We start from the raw sequence: 21,077 nt of genomic DNA on the forward strand, positions 1-21,077 counted from the left end.
AGCTGAGGTTAGGGGGCTGTGAGGAGCTGTTACTAACAATAAGCTGTCAGTAACAGGTCATTTTCCTACCGTGGACAAGGTCTTTTATTGCTCAATCCTGTGATTTATTAGGTGCTAGCCTTGATGTGTATGAGCCCACTGAGACAGCAGCTCTACCACTGGGGAACATTGACCTGCCCCTCTGGTCTTCACAGTTTTGCTTCTGTTTCAGTGAGTGGGAAGGTTTCTCTGAAATACCCTTTACCTTCCCAAATCTGCTGCCCTTTCTGAACAGGGTAGTTCTCTTTGGGAACTCTTTTCCTGGCAGGACTGCATCCTTTTGAAAACAGCTGAAGAAGGGATGCAGGTGCATCTGCTGCGTGAAGTGAAGGGTGGGTGGATAACAGAGCTGTGCTAAGATGCTCTGGCACTTGGCATGGCAGCCCTGTCCCTTCCCATTTGGTGCTGCTCCATCCCTGTAGATCTCTTGGGATTAACATGCATGAATTACCAGGACTGTATTTATACCTGCTAACAGTGGCCAAGACCTTCTTTAGGTTTTGACATCCCTTAACTGGTTGCAAAAATCCTAAAATCGCTCTCCTTGTCTGTGCTCCTCTTACCAATTGCCAAAAAGAGGAATGTGCCTTGTTTAGGAACAGAGTTTCCAGAAGCATGTAGGAATGTGACCCTGGTATGAGAGAAGATAATTTTCCCAGGGAACGCTCTGTCTGGTCTGCTTTCCCGCTGGAGCATCGGGGAAGACAGGGAGTGGGAGAAAGCGCAGATGGAGGGTCAGCAGGAGTTGAACTTGATCTGTGGGCCCAGAGAAGATGCACTCGTTGTGTTCAACCCCTGCCAGATTAGGTGTATATTGCAAGATGAATGAACTTAATAATATAAAAATGGTCCTAAAGAGACCACGCCATGCGCTGTACCTATTTTTCGATGCAGATGAGCTATCCTGGATTTTACAGATGGCAAATGAAGGTAAAACAGACATGTGGAAATTGGGGATAAAATAGCCAGTCTAGTGCAAACAGGGATTTGGGCACTTAGGGCTTTGAGGAAAATCTTGTTATTGCTATTTAGAAAAAAAAAAAAAAAAAGGGCAGAATTTGGCATAACTATAAGAACATTAACGACTTGTTTTATTCGGTGGAAATGAGAGTTTCCATAGGTGGAAGACAGTCCTTTTAGCAGGAAATAAAGATCTTGCACTGTAAAAATAAATACAAAACTGGTGCATTCCTCCAGTGTCATATGGAAAGCTGCTTTTTCCTTTGCCCTTCAGAGTAACAACCAGGATTTTAATAAAGAGAATCAGTGCAGTTCTAAAGAGCTCTAACTGACCTCTGCAGTGAGTTAACGGGGCTGAATTTGTTGGCAAAAGAGGGGTATTGTCTATGGAGAAAGGCAAGCCTCGGTCCCCCGTGAGTCTAAGCATTGGGACTCATATTATTTCTCTCTTCCAATCTATAGAGACCTACTGAAGTCATGCTGACTTGCTGTCTAAGGCTTTGCTGGCCTGATGCTCAGCTCCAAATTGCTTCAGAACATCAATGAGACAGGCTTTTAAAATTTTAAGTGTGAAGAGCTGAGCCTGAAAGTCATACTTTAATTTTCCTTTCTTCTTCCTTTTGGACAGTCTTCTTTTTAACTTTGTGTGTTTGCAGAGGGAGTAGCACTGCCTAATCCAAACAGTCCATGCTGCCATCTGTCAGTTCAGCAGAGGTGCTTGAAACACACCGTGGCTTTGCTGGTCCCTGAATCTCACTGATGAACTCAGGCGAGGTGTTTTAACATATACCAATGTGTTCAATTCACTACCACTGCTGCTGGCACAGGAGCTGAGGTGGATAAAATAGGCTGAGTCCTCATTATAATCTCACCCGATTTTCCTTCCTGAGTTTTTGGGTTCATGGGATACAATATACTCCAATAAATCTTGCTGATGAACCCAGGCGAGGTGTTTTAACATACACCAGTGTTCAATTCACTGCCACCGCTGCTGGCACAGGAGCTGAGGTGGATAAAATAGGCTGAGTCCTCATTATAATCTCACCCGATTTTCCTTCCTGAGTTTTTGGGTTCATGGGATACAATATACTCCAATATATAAGAGCAGACATAACAATTAGCTACACACAGTGGACATTTTCCCCACCTTTGCTCATATGTGATCAAGCTGAAGTCTGCCTGCGCCAACACCTTTCTCACAGCTATTTTGTTTTTTCTGCTTGCAGTTCCTAAGTCTTTTGAGCTCCAGAAATTCCAGTTGTCCCTGTACCCAAATCATCGACTGTTTGGAATAATCCAGCATCTCTTTGGGGGATTTATGGCTAGCACCTCCCATATGTGATCGAGCTGAAGTTTTTGCCTGCGCCAACACCGGTCTCACAGCTATTTTGTTTTTTCTGCTTGCAGTTCCTAAGTCTTTTGAGCTCCAGAAATTCCAGTTGTCCCTGTACCCAAATCATCAACTGTTTGGAATAATCTGGCATCTCTTTGGGGGATTTATGGCTAGCACCTTTGACTATATTTGAACAGGATGTGAGTAAAAGGAAGCAGTCAGACCGAGCAGGTGTTCTCACGCACCCGCTTTTGGCCACTCCGAGAAATGTATCACATCAGAAAAGCTATATTTAGCAAAGTTGTGTGTCCCTCCCGCCCCGTCTCGCCCTGCAGCATTTCTTCAGCCAGCTCCGTGATTGGGCCAGTGTGATCTTAACTTGTTTTGCCATCTTTTGTGGTCACTGAGCTCACCAGATCTACTGTGATAGCAAACAGTCCCAACGCATTTTTGGCCAGACTGTCAGTTTTTTGCTGAGAAGTTTCTGGGCAGCCAGAAAATGCTGAAAGAGGAAGTGAGCAGAGATGATAAAAGTTGTCTTTGATGGCAGCAAGACCAGAGAATGAAGTTTAAGCTCCGGCTGTTGGGTGGAGGAAGGTTGCTCAGTACAGCAAAACACCAAAGGGTGAAGTATAGCAGATTTCTATTTAAAATTTGGTCTAATATAAGGAGTCTTTTTTTGGGCTGCCTTTCTAATCCAATTATTCACAGCTGTTCATTGGGGAAGGACATCCAGGGACATCCAGTCCATTTTTAGAATGTGAAATGAGGAATTTTCTTTGGTTGGCTCTGTCGTTTGCCAGCTGGCCTGATTTGAAATGTCAGTAAACTGGTGTTAGTTTTGGACAGGGGAGCGGGGGTCAACACGAGGGGTGGGGGTTAACAGCTGGTAAAAGGGCATGTGCTCCGTGAGGTAGAGACAGAGGAGATGAAGCTAAATTTTGGAGAAGTGTCAGGGGACCATCAGTATTTGCACAAGACGGCCAATGAAGGCGTGGGTTTTTTCAGATTTAGATATTTTTTTTTAGGTTTAGAGTGAGCAAGCTTGAAGATTGAGAATTTCTCTGATAGATTTGAGATGACTTGTCCGCATAGAGGGCACATAACTGTCTGCAAAGGGGATGTGCATAGAGGGCACATAACTGTCTGCAAAGGGGGGGACCTGGTGGGTAGTTGATTGTCACCAGAATTCCCACGAAGGGGGGGACCTGCTGGGTAGTTGATTGTCACCAGAATTCCCACAAAAGATATTTCTGGGTTTCATACTCAGCGAGGAGTTTGTAAAGTAAGCTGGGTCCTGCTTTGAAATGTCTTTAAGCCTTCCTCCCATTCCCATCTATCCTTATGGCTCTTTGGGATTGATTTAGAGGGATTGGCAGCATATTTTTTTTTTCCCCCTGACTGTTGTTGAGCTCTTGGCAATCAGTTTAGGTCTAAATAAAGTTACCTTGTGGTGAGCTCTGGACACGTGAGTATCTGGGCATCCAGTTGCTACTGAGGAGTGAAATCTAAAGAACCACACCCAAAAGTTCAATAGCATTTAGGGTCAAAAAAGTATGTCAGCTTTTAATATTCCCTTTTTAGGAAGAACGAGCACTTTTAATTTACGTAATTGCTCATATCTAGATAAAATTCTGAGCTGTTTCAGGGCAGGAACACTCAAGAGTTCTGCCAATCCCCAAACAGGCCAAAAATGTATGAGATTATAAATAAATCTTAAAACTTTTTGTTGTGGGTTTGTTGTTTTTGGTTTTTTTTAACTCCTAGCGAGGCAGCCCCCATCCTACCTCAAAAGCCATCAGATCGTTGTTTTTGCGCTCGCCGTTTATATGAGAACAAGAGGTCACTGGATGACATTACTGCTTTGTAAATTTAGAACAAATAAAAGGAAATGCTACTTCACCTAGTGCGTCGTCATCCTGTGGAATATACTGTTCCAGGATGTTAGTCAAAAGCTCTAGCCGGAACGTAAAAAATAGCTGGACCACGCTCGTTTGTAGCCAGGTTTGCCAACAGGGATAACCAAGCCTGGTGCTCCAGAGCCCTGTAGCTGAGAGCAAGCAGCCTGGACTCCCTGGCTGGGAAAAGGACAGCTTTTCGGGGGGAAGATTGCTGTGACTTCTTTTGGACACAAGGAGAAGGCTTTATTTTGTTGATGTGACCCGTTAGATTGATCATCGGTCTCATCTAGACAGCCTTTCTCCCTCCGGTAGTAGCCTTCACCAGCTGGATGGATGTCTGGAGTAGAAATTACTGGCTCAAGTAGGAGGAGGTAAAAGTGGTAGGAGTATTTTTTTTTTTTTTGTCTCTGTTAGTGAGAGCATGTTCCTGTTGATCTGAGTTCTGCCCTTACTCGGGAGCAATGTTGTGGGGTTGCCTGTTGCACATCAGCCTGTGGAGGTGAGAGACCAGGGAAAGCAGGAGTGTCTGGTGCTCACGAGGGAGCTGGGGTTGGCTGGGGGGTGTCTGGGGCTGTGTGAAAGGCAAGAACTGGTGAACTGTTCTGTGAAGGAAGTGTCCCTATTAATGTGTTTCTGGATTCTTAATTATCCTCATTAAAATGTTTAACTGTACCACCGCTGCATGTTAGTCAGAAAAACAGGTTTGTATGGTTTCTTAATTTCCCCGAAGAATTGTTACACAAGTTATGTTAGAATCTTATCTGCCCTTCACAGGGAAGCCTGAATTGTCCCAATTTGTCCTCCTTAGAATACGAGTGAGGTTTGAATTATATTCTTTTATTTCCCGTCTGTGATGATTCCACTAAATCCCAGTGCAAATGTTGCTTTGGAACTGACTAATGGGGAATGCTCTTCATGAATTTATCTTGCACAAAGTTATGTTTTATTTGGAGTTTTGTAGTTACACAATAGACCCTTTATTTGAATTCTGTGACTCTTTGTCTGGATGAGTCAAGTATGAAAATCTTCTTCATCTCTTTATTTGTCCTCTTGTCTTAAAAACTTTCTGTGTTCTTTGAACAGAGGATGGCCCAATATTGAATGTGGGGATTTTTAAGATGATGCAGTAGGTAACTTCAGAAGGAATTAGTGATTTTCTATATTGGACAGTCTCTTCAATTATCCAGGATTAACTCTTATGAAATGAGTGTCAGCATTTCTTTATTTTATGACAATATTTTAGATATCATGTCTTCCAAGGTGATTTGAAAATGATACTATACGCTTTGTGTTTGCCTTTTTTTCCTCCAAAAAAAGAGATAAAAATAGGAAAAGAGACAACACTGACTAGGAGTGTTCTGTATGAGATCGTGATGATAATAGATTAATTTTATCAACTGTTTTAAATTATTTTTCCCTACTGGCCAAGAGTGTGCCAGTGGCTTGTTGAAGGAACTGGCGGTTCCTTATAAAAACCGGCTGGTTTTCAAGCGATGAAAGGTCCTTGGATGCTTCATCCTGGGATGTTTGGACTTTACATAGAGTACTGTTGCACATATGCAATTATAGATGTTCTTGGCTTTGCTGCCAGAAAAAAAGTGGGGCCCTGTGTTGTCTGAACAAATTATTTGAACTTGGGTTTACTTCCAGGGAAAGAGCTGCTTCCTCTGAGCAGGACTTCAGAGATGCTGCTCCTTCTTCTCCAACGTCACGCTGATTTTTGCAGTAGTGTTTCACGCTCTGTAAAAGGTTTCTCTAGGGTAGCTGTCCCTACACAGCAGAGTTTTTGATGGAAATACAGTTAACCGCCCACTTCTCCACTTTCCAAGGAAAAAGAAAGACTCCCGTGATTACCTTCTTTGGGAATAAATTTTATCAGAGCTGGAATTGTTTAAAGGAAAAGTCAGGGAAGAAGGAAGGAGTTCCTCAAAGTTTTATTTTTAGAAAATTGTAAATATTTATTTCTGTTTGCTTACAATTGATACAGATCAGGTCGTTTTGTCCAAGATAAAAGTGCTCCGTGCCAAAACTCTGTTTCTAATATGAATGACCAGTCCCTGCTTTAAAAAGGTATTTAACTCCATTGCCTACTTAATGTGGCCATAGTGCCCTTTTCTAGGTATAGGTATATAGCTTCTGGGTGAAACCAGTGCTATCGCAGGGAAATGCTGCAGTCTGTCCTATGAAAATAAATATATTTTGAAAATTGAAGAGCTCAAAATAAAGCAGAAATCTGCAGGTGTATCTTTTTTATTGATATTACATGCACATTTCTTAGGGCACGCTCTGATGTGCTTCAATATCAGTTAAAAGTTTTGTGTTCAACTTGAGAGGGTTTTATTTTTAATCTGTTCTATGAATCATAATGAGAAAAGCGAGAAACGGACTGGAAAATGGTAGTCAAGAGGGGTCACGTATTGGGGTGATGTGTGTGGGTTTTTTTAGTGTTCATTAACGAACCATTCGCGTGCTCGTGAGAGCCACATGGGCTTCATCAACCTGCCACAATCCCAGTTTGTTTTAATCTGTTATTTCAGATATTAGGGTACAATCTGCTGGAAAAGCAGATGATGAAGACCGGTTTTTTTCATGTGCGGAACGTAGAGGGAGAGAGATGCAGGAGAGCCTGGGCTGCTGGAAATTTTTAGAGTTGACATAAAGAGGAGCCTTTTGATTTTTTTGTTAATGGTGCTCAACATTATTGCAGCTTTTCTTCATCCCAGATCTTGCAAACGCTTCCGTATTGGTTCAGAGGAGCCTTTTGATTTTTTGTTAATGGTGCTCAACGTTATTGCAGCTTTTCTTCAACCCAGATCTTGCAAACGCTTCCGTATTGGTTCAATTTAAGAAGTGAGTTGGATGGAAATCAGCACGGAGGTGTGCACGGGGCGACGGTGTTCCTAAGAGATAACTGCAGCGCGGCGAAGAAAGGCTTTTGTCTTAGGAAGAATAAATGTTGATTTATGGTCGAGTCTGGAGGCCAGCTGAACGGGCAGCCCTGTGGACAGCAGACGTGGTCCTCTGAAGAGCTTTTATTTCTCTCTGCTGCCGCCCTCTGACAAAAGGGGAGAGATTGGTTGGTGGTAGGGGACACCCAGACGTCTGCCTTCCCCGGGCAGAGGGGAGCCACGGCCACCCCAAATGTCTTCTACTGGTTTTGGTAAAACACTGAGCTGTTTATTTAACGCAGAGCTACTAACGCATGGGAATTAGCCCAGGGTAAAAACACACTGAGGAGAATATTTTTAGAGGAAGGCAAACTCACCACAACGTCGAGCTGCTAGTGGAACATTTGTTGGAGTATCTTTTATGTAATAAATGCAGAACAAGCCCTCGGGAAACACGAGGGTTCAAAATACAGTGCTTTCTCTTCTAGATTGCTTACTTTGTTTGATTTCTCCTTTCCTCCCTCCCCGCTTGTCATGACCCTAAACAGGTTTTTAGTATGATGTTACAGAGCATGTTTATTAATTGCTAGAAACTGGTATATTATGGCGTTAGCAAAATGTTTTTATGTTGTTGCCAATTTTAAAAGTCATAAAATACTTTAAAAAACCTTATGCAAGTTCTGCATATGGAATATATTAACTTTTACTGCTCTGTGCTTGATTTGTATTGTGCTGTTATTTGGGTCTGAGAGGTTTCTTTACTCAGTTCAGTATTGGGCACGACAGCTGAAATCTCTGTGGTTCTCTACGTTTATGAAGGAATCGAGGTGTGTTGCTGTGGAAGAGAAACATGGTTGAAAGGTGCACATAACTTTTGTTCTGCTGTGCATCTCATTGCCTCTGAAAATATTCCAATAGACTACACTAGTGATAACGTGTTCTCCTGCTGTCTCTCACTGACGTGCCCAGAATACACACTATTAATTTTCTCTTGCTCCTCAGATTATCACTCCATGCCGGAAGCTCATCCTTTGTGCTGATAACAGGAAAGAGATGGAAGATTGGATTGCAGCACTGAAGACTGTACAAAACCGTGAACATTTTGAGGTACTAGGAAAATGTGTTCCTTTGCACTCTGTGCCTCCTCTCCTAACTAACAGCTTGGTCTGAATTTGGAGTCAGCTTCCAGTGAAGTTAATAGAACTTGTTTTTAATGACTATAATGGGTATAGCATTAGGCCTACTGTAAAAACTATCCCAAATACACTGAGGTGTTTCTCCAAAGAATGCTTGTGGCTTTGTGTGCTCTCCCCTGGTAACTTTGAGAGCACTTTTCAGAGTATTGGTGGGTTATGAAACACAGTTCTCTTCCCATTGTCTTTTCACTCTTTGGTTGTCCTCCCTGTCCTAATTCACATCTTGCCTGCTTGGTATTCTGCCTATTTCAGTGCATCTATTTGCTTTCTGGGGCTGTAGTTAGACCAGTGCTGCCACCAAAAGAAGCTGTCTTGTGTTCCCCCCCCACCATGATGCTTCTCTCCCTATTGTCTCCTCCCTTTTGCTGGCACAAGAATTCCTCTGCTGTGCAATAAACAAGGTTGGGGAACTGATCTTGTTGAAAACTTTATCCAACCAAAAAATGGGGAAGGGAAAGATCAGCTCTCCAGCAGATAAATTCTCCAGTTCATTTCTCCACACATACTTGTAGTGAGACAAGGATGGGAGGTAGGACAGGAGCAGGAATGAAGGTGTGGCTCCTTCTTCAAGTACTCTCTTCTGGCTTAAAGACCTTCCTGAGTTACAGCTAGTGTGTATAAACTGCACGTGGCCTGCTCTTCTCTAGTCTAAGTGTTCAGTTTCTGCCTTTCCTGACTGCTATATGCAAGTTTTTGTTTTAAGAAAAAAAAAAAAAAAGAGTCTCCTTGCTCTACTTCAGACTTAATAATAATATAATAATAATAAAATGCTGTAATACATTTATTTTATTAGTCTACCCAGTACAGCATGGACCATTTCTCAGGGATGCATAACTGGTACGCCTGCTCACACGCTCGGCCAACGTACTGCAACGTGTGTCGGGAGGCACTATCTGGAGTCACGTCACATGGGCTCTCATGTGAAGGTAAGCGTGCTCTTCTCTTCTGTTTTGGGAGCATCATCTTTATAGCTCAACATATAGCTATGTTCCAGAGATAATTTAAGAGGAATGTTGTTAATAGTCTGAAAAATGCTGCTTAATAAACTCGAGAGAGCTCTCGGCTGTGTATGAGACTGGAGGTCTTTTCTGGACCTGATGCTGAAAGCCTTTGCTGCTGAATCCCTTTGGCTTCACAGAGAATTTTCCTGCCGAAGTCAATATCAGGATCTTGGCATTTTGTAACAGGGTGATAGATGTGATGATGTTTTCATGCTGGTTTTACTGTTGGACCCAATGGTAATATAGCTGATTTTTTTTCTCCATATACCCAAATACTGCCATCTCTTATTAAACTCATGCTTCTGAAGCGAGCAGATACATACTTCTGAGTTATCAGATAGAATATTCATAAGAACACTCCTGTTCATAAACATAATCAGATTTGTAAGAACATCCTGGTGAAGTGTTGGAATGCCAGGAGGTTATTCTTCTTCAGCTTTGGCGTGGCAGACATGCCTGGCTGCTCATACTTCTAGCATGAGTGAGGTTACACCCACATTGTGTAAAAGGATGCAGGAGTGTATGACTATGTAAATCATGTCAAATTTAACAAGGTGATAACTAAGCTTTGTACAAGCAACTGGCAAAAGTGACAAGGCAGGAATTAATAGCTCGCTCATCTTACTCAGTATACTTAGAACTGATAGTTTTGGCAGTGCTAACGAGGGTAGTGTGTGCTTGGGCTTTCTTCTGGAGCCAAATATGGTCACTTGAGAAAGTTTTTTGTACAGACTGCCATATTATACCTTCTGAGGCAGGATTTATATCTTCTTCTCTTCCTCTGTAGTGTGCAAGTTTAAAGCCCACAAGCGGTGTGCTGTGCGGGCAACCAATAATTGCAAGTGGACAACTCTGGCCTCCATTGGGAAGGATATCATTGAGGATGAAGATGGGGTAGGTGTCAGTCTTAACTCTTCTGGCCTTATCTTGATGTGGAGGCAGGTCCTCTACAGCTTTCCTCACTGCACAAAGAGCAGATTCTGCCTTTATGTGTCAGCGATGTGGGAAAGGCCTTTCCTGTCAGAGCATGAGATTCCGTGTGGAAAGTCCAACCAGCGTAGCAAGGACTCCTTAACAGGAAGAGACTCCTGCTATGGACCCGGGGGAGTTGAGGTTAAATAATTGGAGGCGTGGGGAACCTGGTCTGAGTTTTGGCAAAAAAAAACCCCAAATGAGTGGCTGGAACAGTACCTTAGCATATGAGATGTCTGAAGCAAGTCAATGTTTCCCTGGGGCAAGTCACCCTGTCTCTTTGTGCTTGAGTGTGATATAAAATGCCAAAAGAGGTCCTTGGATGTTTTCTGGAAATTGCCTTTGCTGTCCTTAAATGATGCATATAAAGACTTGCCTCCAGAGTGCATTCTGCACTCTTGAGTTGTGGTCTGGAAAGTCCATGTTGCTTCTCTCCCTCTGTACCATTTGCAGATCTCGATGCCACATCAGTGGTTGGAAGGCAACCTGCCCGTGAGTGCCAAATGCACTGTGTGTGATAAAACCTGTGGCAGTGTCCTACGTTTGCAAGACTGGCGCTGCCTCTGGTGCAAAGCCATGGTGAGTTGAATAAACGTGACCATTTCAGTGAAAGGTTAGTTTCTGGTCATCTCTTTGGTGTGTTCTTTTAATGACATTTACTTAAAACGAAATCTCTAACCGTGCTGTTGGTATTTCCCATGTAGGACTCTATTATTCTTTCTCCAGATGATAAACAGCCTGCGAGAGACAGAAATTTAAATTTATGCTGAAAAATATCACTGTGATGAATAAAAGACCTAAAATCTGACTTCTCTGCAAGCTCATTTTCTTTTGATAGTGAGCTTTCATAGAAGAATCTAGTTACATTAGATATGAATAAATGCCTCAGGCATGGGAGATGGAGGATTTTAAGGAGCTATTATTTGTCATTTCTGCAAGTTGAAAAGCTACAACAAAATAAGATGATAAAGAATAGAAAGCTATTTTAATAATAACAATTTCCCTTCCCATTGCAATAGATTTCTCTTGCCTCACCGCTGCAGTGATGCAGATCTCCCTGTTTCCAGTTGTCTATAAGATAATGAAAGAAGTACCACAAAATATATGTTTTTAATGTGTGATGTGGGCTCAAACCCCAAAAAAGTCTCTGTCTTGCAGTCTTCGTGTACCAGAAATGACTGAAGTGCCCTGCTCTACTTTGTTTTTTTCTTTTTTTGGGTGGCTTTATTAATCCCTCCCTCTGTTACCTCCTATGTCCCTCATGTCTTTCTGCTTTGTTTTTTGCTTTCTTGTTTTCTTGAATTCCAAGCTTTTTCTTTTGTTGCTACTTTTGATCTATCAACTGAGCCTAGAATTTTGAAAGCTGAACTCTTGAAGGCTCTTAAAGCCACATAATCTATTACCTGGTCCCCTCAGCACTCAAAGTGCTAGTCTTATAAATTCAAATGGCAGAAAAAGTACATACCAATGGAAAGAGGAGAATTAGAAGAAGACTCTGATGAGATCGTTCTTAGAATAACCTCATCTATTTACATCTCCCCCTCTTCCTTTTGTACTCTTCTGTTAGAACCTCTTGTTGGGTGGCTTTATGAGTGACACCACAGTGCCCAAGAGAGTCTGAATGAATGTTTTTTGTTGGTGTTTTCAGGTACACACAGCATGTAAGGAGTTGTTGCCAAACAAGTGCCCTCTTGGGCTGTGCAAAGTGTCTGTCATTCCTCCTACTGCTCTTAACAGCATCGATTCAGATGGTAAGTAGCGCCTTCTTTTTCTTCCTCTCAGGTACAGTCCCTTCACCTAACACTATTAATGCCAGGCTCTGTCAACTGAAAAGTCTGCTTTTTGATCTTGCTGAAGTTCCAAACTGGAAGGTACCACTGCAGTGTGGCAGAGAACTGTTTGCTTTTCTTTTGCATTCGGTTTGTTACCCTGGAACGTCAGTATTTGCTGAGCTGCAGCTGTTAAAATTTATTGAGAACAACTATATTGCAGAAGCAGTTTGGGAAGGTTGGGGAAGCTGAGTATTTTGGCATACTGCTGGGAGATAAGTGTGACATTTGGCAGCACGAGGTGTGGTTCGTGCTGGATTCAAGTCTGTGCGCATTTGGCGTTTACCCAGTGAGTGCCATAAGCACAAGGAAAGTATTAGCTTCTTCATAGCTGTGCTGGGGTGTGGGGTGTTGCTTTTTTTTCTCACTCCATCTCCATGGGCAGCTTCACATTTCTTGGCTTTTCCTCCCTTTCCCTTCCCTTTTCTCTGACAGGTTTCTGGAAAGCTACTTGTCCCCCTTCTTGCACAAGCCCTTTGTTGGTCTTTGTCAACTCAAAAAGCGGAGACAACCAAGGTGTCAAATTCCTCCGAAGATTCAAACAGCTGCTGAATCCAGCCCAGGTCTTTGACCTCATGAATGGAGGACCTCACCTTGGGTAAGCAGATATTCTGTGGAAGCACAAATTCCTTGTAAATGCCAGAAAAGTACGAGTGATTTATTTGATTATAAGCTCATCTTCAAATTTAACAAGGAACCTATTCCTCAGAGAAGACTGAACGCATATGAAGTTTGGAGGCGTTTTCTCCTCTCTGTGTTTAGTGTTATTGATTAGCTAAACCCAAGAATGTTGTTGAAAAAAGTTATTATTTCCATTCATCAGTAACAGCAGGACAGCTTGAAGGGCTTGGGGGGAATTCCAGAAACACTCCCCTGGAAGATAATCAAGCATGGAAAGCTTGAATTCAGAGGAAAGCTTGTCACCAAACAGACTTGTAACAGGCATCCTGATGTACTGGTAATGAGAGTAAACTTGAGTTAAAGAGGGTGAACAGGCAAATGTCATAGATGGCAAATTAATATTGTCAAAATTAGGTTTATTCAGAAATAACTTACCTGGGAAGTATGTGAAATTTCCATCCCTTGAAGATTTTATGTTGATACTGGGAAAACATCTCTCACGAATGCATTTGGTAAAGCCCTGGGATCTGGATGGTATTTCGGGCTTTTTTACCAGATTACACTAGAATATCTATGGATTTAAAAAAAATGAGCACTGCGGAATAAATTCCATTAGTGTATTACTGCAATTCTGTTTAAAAAAAATTAATAAATTGGTCGCTAGTTTGCTCCCTCCAAATGTTTTTCTGCTGCATTGGATTTGAGTAACTTTTGTCATGAATGGGTGCTTCTTATAACAAGAGCCAAGACAAGGTGAATTTCATTCATATTTTTCTAAGTGTGACTCAAAGTCTGTGCCTGAGACCTGTAGATGCAGGGTGCTAAATCTGGGACTGTCCACTCCTGGGTGAGTGACCATTGGGGTCTGCTTTCCTCAGAACTCTTGTGGTTTCTTGCCATAGTCGTTGTAAAACACTGGCCTTTAAAACTGCAGCATGCTGTCCAGGGGATGTGTTTGCCTGATAAATAATTTATAGAAAACTTCTATAATTAAATAGTTTTCTTCTTCCCCTCCCAAGTTGGACTGACCGTAGAGAGGAATTGTGCTTTTAAGGAGGAGAGAAGGGAAGGGAAGGAATCAGTTATTTTCTCAGGCTGTGGTGCACACTTCCAAATGATCTGCTCTTGTTTGTTTGCTTAAAAAGAAAATGGTGGTACAGGGTAAAGGCTGCTTCTTAATAATTTAAATATTCTCAATTGGTGCCAGTCAAACTGTATGGTAAGATGACATTTTTCATGTGTCAACCAGGCTTGAAGAAATACGGATTTACATGTACCACAGTAAATCCTGTTTAGGTTATAATAATAATAAAAAATACAACAGCAAAATAAAAGCAGGCAGTAATTCTGGAAAATGTTCAGTAAGAAGCACAAACAGCTTGAGGAGAGGTTGTTTTTAATATTCTCAAAAGGGTGAATAGAGAAATTCACACTTGTCTTGCTGGTAAGTTGTTTGCCTGCCTGCAGGACAGACAGGGCGCCAGAGCACTGATTTATGTTGCCTTCCCAGAAGAACTAAAGCTTGTGGGGGCTTTACATTTGTCTGCCTAATGAATGACTGCATAAAGTTCCCACTCTTCGAGCTTTGCGCTAATTGGTGCGGCCTTGAGTGCGAAGGCAGTGACATCAGAGCACTCCAAACAGTGACAAATAACTAGTGTTAGGCTGAACGCAGCAAAGCTGCAAAAAGGAATTAATTCAATGGATAATGAGCTATCACATGCTTGTTTCCTCTTCTGTTCAGACAAAAGTGCCCTGCTTTAGTAGAGGAGGAGGTCTGGGACATATTTCTGTAGTGAACAGATATTGTAAATTGCTTAGCTGTATTTATAATTCCTTATTTATAAGCATTTAAATTCATCCGTAAAGTGACAGTGGCTCATATTCATTGCAAAATTAGAGCCTACTTTAAACAAATCTGCCATGTTTTTTACCTAGACTGGAATTGGTTATCATTTCTTTCTGTAACAGCTGATTGGTTTTCTCTCTTGCTTTTTTCTATCTTTCCCTTCTCTGTAGTTTACGCTTATTCCAGAAATTTGACACTTTCCGGATTCTAGTTTGCGGTGGGGACGGAAGCGTCGGCTGGGTTCTCTCCGAAATTGATAGCCTCAATCTTCACAAGCAAGTACGTGCCCAACAAACTTGGTTGGATGAAAGAATGAAGGAATAACAATAGCATGGGTTGAAGAGGACTTTCTTTGATCATACAGATGTAGTTTTCCCCAGGACTGAAGCCAAAACTTGGTTGGATGAAAGAATAACGATAGCATGGGTTGAAAAGACTTTCTTGGATCGTACAGATGTAGTTTTCCCCAGGACTGAAGCCACACGTAGCTTACCACAGCAGTGTTCTTGCAGTAGTTTTCTGCAAGAAGCAGCACTGGGCTAATTCATTATTCTTATCTCTGTTGCTGCCCCCACAACTCCCTCTGACAAGATCCTGCTTTTGGAGTAGCTCTGAGTTACTCCTGCTCCATTGCCAGCAGAGACTTCTGCTCAAAAAGGGCTGCAGTTAGAAAACTGGGGGTCTACAAGGATAGTGCTCCTCATCTATTCCCTTTAATTCTTGTGGGGGTGTTTCTGAGCCCTGGGATAAACAGGAACCTCTTTGGAATAGAGGTATCGTGCGGTGTTTAATCCGTTCCCATTTTGTCTTGGAGATGTCTGTGCTACTTTTACAGAAAAAGCAATAGCACCACCTGATGGTTAAATAAATACATCTGTAGAAGGGGTTACCTTCAGCGAGGTGCTCCTTGCGATGGTAGCTGTATTATACTCCTCTCCCAATTAACAAGTTCAAAGCAGAGGAAATTTTTACTTGCTTGCATGCTCTTCTGGCCGTTTTGTCCACCCAATTACTTTCTCCTCCCCCTGGGTCTGGCTGTTCCTCGCTGACTGCTCTGTGTAAGGAATCAGTCGTGTTACTTGTGGCTGTTTGTGGCTTGTGTTTTTCCATTTGAATATCAGTTTTGATTTCCTTTTCTCGGATGCAGTGCCAGTTGGGAGTCCTGCCCTTGGGCACAGGGAATGACCTTGCCCGCGTGTTAGGCTGGGGCTCTGCTTGTGATGATGATACCCAGCTCCCACAGATCCTGGAAAAGCTGGAGAGGGCCAGTACCAAAATGTTGGACAGGTGAGTAACCATCACTAACATCCTCCCCTGCTCAAATGTTGTGTGAAAATACCCTTCTAGGAAAACTGTGCAGTTCTTGATTCTACCCAGCTGCTGGACTTCTTACTGATGCCACTTAACGTTTTTGCTTTGATAATCCTTCATCACCCTTTAGCAACAAAGGGTAGTCTGGCTTTCTGTGTCATTGCTGGAGAACAGTAATGAGTGAAATTGTCTGATGTCCACTGCCCTCTCTTGTGTTCCAGAGTTCTCGTCAATTGAATTTGACAGCCTTACAGTCATGATTTATTTTTTTTAAGCTAATTTTTTCTTGGTAAATTTGAACCAGTTTATCTTGAGTTTGGCACAGAATGAAAGCTGAACGCAGAAATGGACATCTTTACCCCTAATATTGGTATCGCCTGTACATCTTTATACATTTAAAAATGCTTCTTGTCTTTAGAATTGCATCTTGGCATCTCTTGGGTTGAATCGAGTAATGCCCATAGAATTTCTGTGAGAGAGGGAAGTACAGAGAAGGTCCTTGTGCTGTAGGATACTTGGTCATAGTGTCAGTCCTTCCTCTTCCCCAACTTCAGCTCCTCTGTAGTTCCACTGCAACCCTATGGCTTCCTTACATCAGTCATGCCCCTGCCAAAGTGCAGTTTGTTCTACTTGAGGGTCTAACCTCTTATGTCAGGATGGAGGAGGAAATCATCTGCCTTGTGGTGATAGCTATGATGTCTCCTTTTCCACAGGTGGAGCATCATGGTGTATGAAACCAAACTCCCTCGCCAGGCTTCCACTTCCACAGTCACTGAAGATTTCAGTGAGGATTCTGAGGTACCTCATGAGATGCAGAGGGTGGGGGACTGGAGCAGTGGCCTCAGAACAGGCGAGACAGGAGGCAGTGGTAGAGTTCAAATGGAGCAGGGATGAGCTATGACTTGGGTGAAGCAGGAGCTACAAAGATCCTGGGTCTTTAGGTCAATGAAGTGCTATGGAGAAGGATGGAGTTTGGGTTACCAGAGTCAACAAGCATAATAGTGAATGGGAGGAAAATGCTTTGGAACAGGACAGAAAGGAAATGGTTGGCTTTAACTGCTGTCATGACATCATGTTCTTGAAATTGTAAGAACTGTAAAAACCCAATTTTAGATCCATCAGAGACTCTAAGAACTGCACTGCTGATGATTTCTAGGTTCAGAATTAGTTTGTTCATCTGATTCAGATCTTCAGTGGGTAATGGAGCTCTGGGCCATAGAACTTTTCCAAGACAAAACCAACCTGCAGAATGATAGGTACTCTCTGGGGAGCCAGGGCTACACAGCGCCTGTTGTAATATTGGGAAGCAGCAACCCAGTGGCTTGTTTCTGACTGTCACCAGGTGCAGAAGATTCTCTTCTATGAAGACTCTGTGGCTGCTCATTTGTCCAAAATTTTGACTTCTGACCAACACTCAGTGGTCATCTCCTCAGCCAAGTGAGTACTTGGAGGTCAATTGCTCTAAGTGAAAGTTGCACCATGAAGGTCCTGAGATGATCTTTGCATGACTGTTTTCATTACCTTCTTTGTCTAGGGTGCTTTGTGAGACTGTGAAGGATTTTGTGGCTCGAGTAGGCAAAGCCTATGAGAAAGCAACAGAAAGCTCAGAGGAATCGGAGGTCATGGCCAGGAAGGTAAAACTGGAAAAATTGTTTGGGTTTATAATTCTGAAGTGCAAAACTGCTCTATTTTCAGAGAACTAGGACAGCAGCAGTTCCTCAAGCACTAGAAAAATGAGCTACTGACTCTGCCATTCTACTCTCGTGTTCTTCTTCGCCTTGTAGTGCTCTGTCTTGAAGGAGAAGCTGGACTCATTGCTGAAGACACTGAATGATGAATCTCAAGCATCTTCGTCTCTGCCAAACCCTCCTCCCACCATCGCAGAGGAAACCGAAGACGGTGATGGGTCAGGCAGTGCTTGTGACTCTTCGAGTGACCGGTCGGTGGGCTCGTCGTGTACTGCGCGGCCCCAGATATTTCGCCCCCGAGAACAGCTCATGTTGAGAGCCAACAGCTTGAAAAAAGCCATTCGTCAGATAATAGAGCACGCAGAAAAAGGTAACCTGTTAGGAGTCCTGCCTGTGACTTGTTACAGGCTCTTGAGAAGTATAAATTTCCTTTGTTCCAGAGGGGAGTAGGGTTCTTTATTAAAAGCAGCTTTCCTGAGCTAGAGAAGCTATTCAGTAAGCCTGGCTGTTTAGTTTTGGTGTCATTTCTGCCAGGCCCACCTGTTTGAAACATTCATTGCTTGGTAGATGAGCCTGAAGTTGAAGGTATGTTCTCTCCCATAGGGCTGGTTTAGGAAGTTGCTACCCTCCCACACTCTCTTCATTTGCGTTTCCTGTCTGTCCCCACCCATACCACAATTGTGTCAGCGCAACTGTTTGTGTGGCCTTGCTGTAAAACAGAACTGAAAATACTTGGGAAGAAAGTATTTTAAGTATTTTTGACTTGGATTGTTTCAGAAATCTCTTTATAGTGCAGCCCAGCAAAACATTGCAGCGGTACAACTCCAAGAGAGGGGAGGAACTTCTGAAACTAGTTTGTTGCTGGGAAAATGTTATAATACTGCACCTTGATGCAGAGCCATTCTGTTCCGCTGTGACTTCCTAGGCAGGTGACCCTCTTCTCCACATCTTGACCCTTATCTCTCTCCAGCCACTCAAACCCATAGCTCAAAGTTTCATTTCCTTTGAAAGGCGTCAGTCCCCCAGATGTTAGTCATAAACTCAGCGGTTCAACTTAGACCAAAGGAAGTACTTAACAGCTTATTGCTGGAGATAAAAGCATTGAAGTTGCAGATGTGGCATCCATGCACACGTAAATGTGCGCTTGGAACAACCGTGTAGTCAGTTACGGATCATTGCAATGGTGTTTGGATTTCCAGCACTGCAATATTTGGATACAACCTATCCCGAAGGCAAAGTTATATGAGATGATGGAAGCTGAGCAAACAGCCTGCTTCTGGTGAAGCAGAGGTCTTTACCTTGTTGCTGCCCTGTTTTGCTGCTGCTTACCTTTGCCACTTTGATGTTTGTTGGGGTTCTTTTGGAGCCCAACCAATTTGCTTAATCCAGCAAGAAGAGTTTCTATTTCTGCTGGGCTGGTGGCTTGGGTTGGCTTGTGGGTAGTTCTGATGAGCTCCAGAGTCAGCACAAGGCAGGGGAAGAGAGTGAAAGACGGGGGGCTTGTCCCCCTGCGGGGACAGTGAGCTGGGAGATGAGCTCAGGGCTGTTCACAGAGCTGTGCCCCGTGAGGAGTTGCTGGGGAGGAAGGCCTATTGATTACACCCAAAGGAAGTTTTGATTTCTTTAGACAACATGCTAGCATTTAATTCTTACCAGCTTTTGGGTAAACTCCAGTTAATGTTTCAGATGTATTTGTTCAACTTCTCCAAACTGTTTTTCTTCTTCCAAAGTATGTAATCTGATTCTTCCCTGTGTTTGTATTGTTTTATACCAACTGCTCTTTCCTTTCTCCTTATTATATGTGTCTAATTGTCCTTTTCAAGTGGCTTGTCCTGTCGCCTCAGTACAGATTAGGCAAACAGAAAATTCATTAAATTTGTCACTTAATGTCCATCCAGTTAGAATTTCTGGTAACACCTAAATGCAAATAAATGGAAGCCCATCACCTGTAGCACACTTTACACCTCAGGAAAGCTGAGTACCTGCAGCATTAAAGGTGGACACTTCTATTTAGAGCCTCACTGCTAAAGAGCTCAGCAAAGAAAACAGAAGGCTAAACCAGCCCAGTTCCAAAAGCTCTCCAGAGCAGAGCTTAGTTGAGACAAATGATAGAGGAAAGCTTTTTATTATTCCTGTTCTTTTGTTTAAGGAATCAAGGCTTTTAGAGTCCCATCCTGTTGTTATTTACATCAGTGGGAGGTGTTCCTTGCTGGAAGAGCTGTGAGGCACTCGCCTACTTTCTCTCTCCTTACAGCTGTAGATGAGCAGAACGCCCAGACCCAGGAGCAAGAGGGCTTCCTCCTTAGTCTCTCAGCCTCTGAAGAGGGCAAGGAGCTGAGGAACAAGGATAAAATCTCCCTGCAGTCATCTCACAGCAGCAGCTATGGAGTGTCCAAAGGGAGGAGCCAGCGGAAAGGTACTGCTCCAGGGCTACCACCATATAGATCTTGACTGCAAATTACAATTCCTTTAGTGTAAAAAGTGAGGGAGGTGTTATGTCTATTACCTTCCAAGTTCTGTTTTTTCTCTCATTTTTGAATGATTGCTCTTCAGATGCCAGCCCTTGCACTTTTCTATGCTCTAGCCTGCACATCGTACACCCTGCTTTTTGCTACATCTCTGCTCCGTGATCTTAGCATATGGAGCCTAGGAGTCAGAAATTGTCTTGCCTTAGCCAGTAATCTGGGCTCTCTTGGCTTTCAGTGCTTGGACAAGGATGGTCTTGAGCATTTTTTGTGTCATTTACCTGATGACATTTCCCTGCAAGCCCCTGCCATCCTTTGCAGGTGACAGAGAACGGAAGCCAGTTTGCTTTAATAACTGTGTGATGTGAATAACTCGTTAGAGATCCCTGATCACTGCAAATATATTTGGAACTTAGATCTGAGTATTGATTGGGAGCCAGATACCCTGTCTGTTGTGCTGCTGGCACCAGCTTTTTCTCATCTCCATTTATATTTGCATGTGGCATTTTGGTACCTCCAATCTGTGAGGTTTTCTGGCTGCGCGTATGCCTCATCTCTGTCTCTTAATGACTGGTTCTGTCAACTCTTTGTTTTATGGTGGTTAGAGTGTTTTGCTGTTGAGTGATTCCTAACCCCAGCCTTGCTGCTTGGGCTGTGCTGCCGCGCGCTGCTCTGAATCGCAGCGTTATGTTTGTCAATAGCCATGTTTGTGTTGTGTTTTACAGCCTCCAAGTCTCCTTGTGAAAGACTAATAAACAAAGGAAGTTTGTCACTGGGCAGCTCTGCATCTCTTCCTCCCCAGACAGGAAACCGGGACAACTTGCCAATGCTGAACACAAAAATCCTCTACCCAAGTAAGTGTAACACCTACCACTTCCCACTGAGGCAGCCAACTGGAGCGTGGGTGCCAGCAGTGCAGGCTGCAGTCCCTGTCTGAAAACATGAAATTGTCCTCCCTGATGTCCTTTAGTGCAGGGTCTGCTTGGAGAGAAGTCCCTTTGTGGGTAACTGAAAAGTGGAGACC

At 43.0% G+C, this 21,077-nt stretch overlaps 1 protein-coding gene across 9 annotated transcripts in view; it reads left to right on the forward strand.

The window, feature by feature from the left end:
- DGKD (diacylglycerol kinase, delta 130kDa) overlaps window positions 1-21,077 on the forward strand; it is a 62,610-nt gene that overhangs the window by 24,228 nt on the left and 17,305 nt on the right. For 6 of the 9 annotated variants that reach the window (XM_014952148.1, XM_014952153.1, XM_014952151.1 and 3 more), the window contains 14 exons: window positions 8,124-8,228; window positions 9,111-9,243; window positions 10,106-10,212; window positions 10,744-10,869; window positions 11,939-12,041; window positions 12,555-12,717; window positions 14,760-14,868; window positions 15,737-15,876; window positions 16,614-16,698; window positions 17,243-17,337; window positions 17,435-17,534; window positions 17,685-17,958; window positions 19,843-20,004; window positions 20,779-20,907. In XM_014952148.1, coding sequence (XP_014807634.1) covers window positions 8,124-8,228; window positions 9,111-9,243; window positions 10,106-10,212; window positions 10,744-10,869; window positions 11,939-12,041; window positions 12,555-12,717; window positions 14,760-14,868; window positions 15,737-15,876; window positions 16,614-16,698; window positions 17,243-17,337; window positions 17,435-17,534; window positions 17,685-17,958; window positions 19,843-20,004; window positions 20,779-20,907 — 1,831 coding nt within the window. The other 3 variants (XM_014952149.1, XM_014952156.1, XM_014952150.1) reach the window with 3 other exon arrangements.

Source organism: Calidris pugnax, unplaced genomic scaffold, assembly GCF_001431845.1.
Source record: "Calidris pugnax isolate Ruff unplaced genomic scaffold, ASM143184v1 scaffold232, whole genome shotgun sequence".
Lineage (NCBI taxonomy): Eukaryota > Metazoa > Chordata > Aves > Charadriiformes > Scolopacidae > Calidris > Calidris pugnax.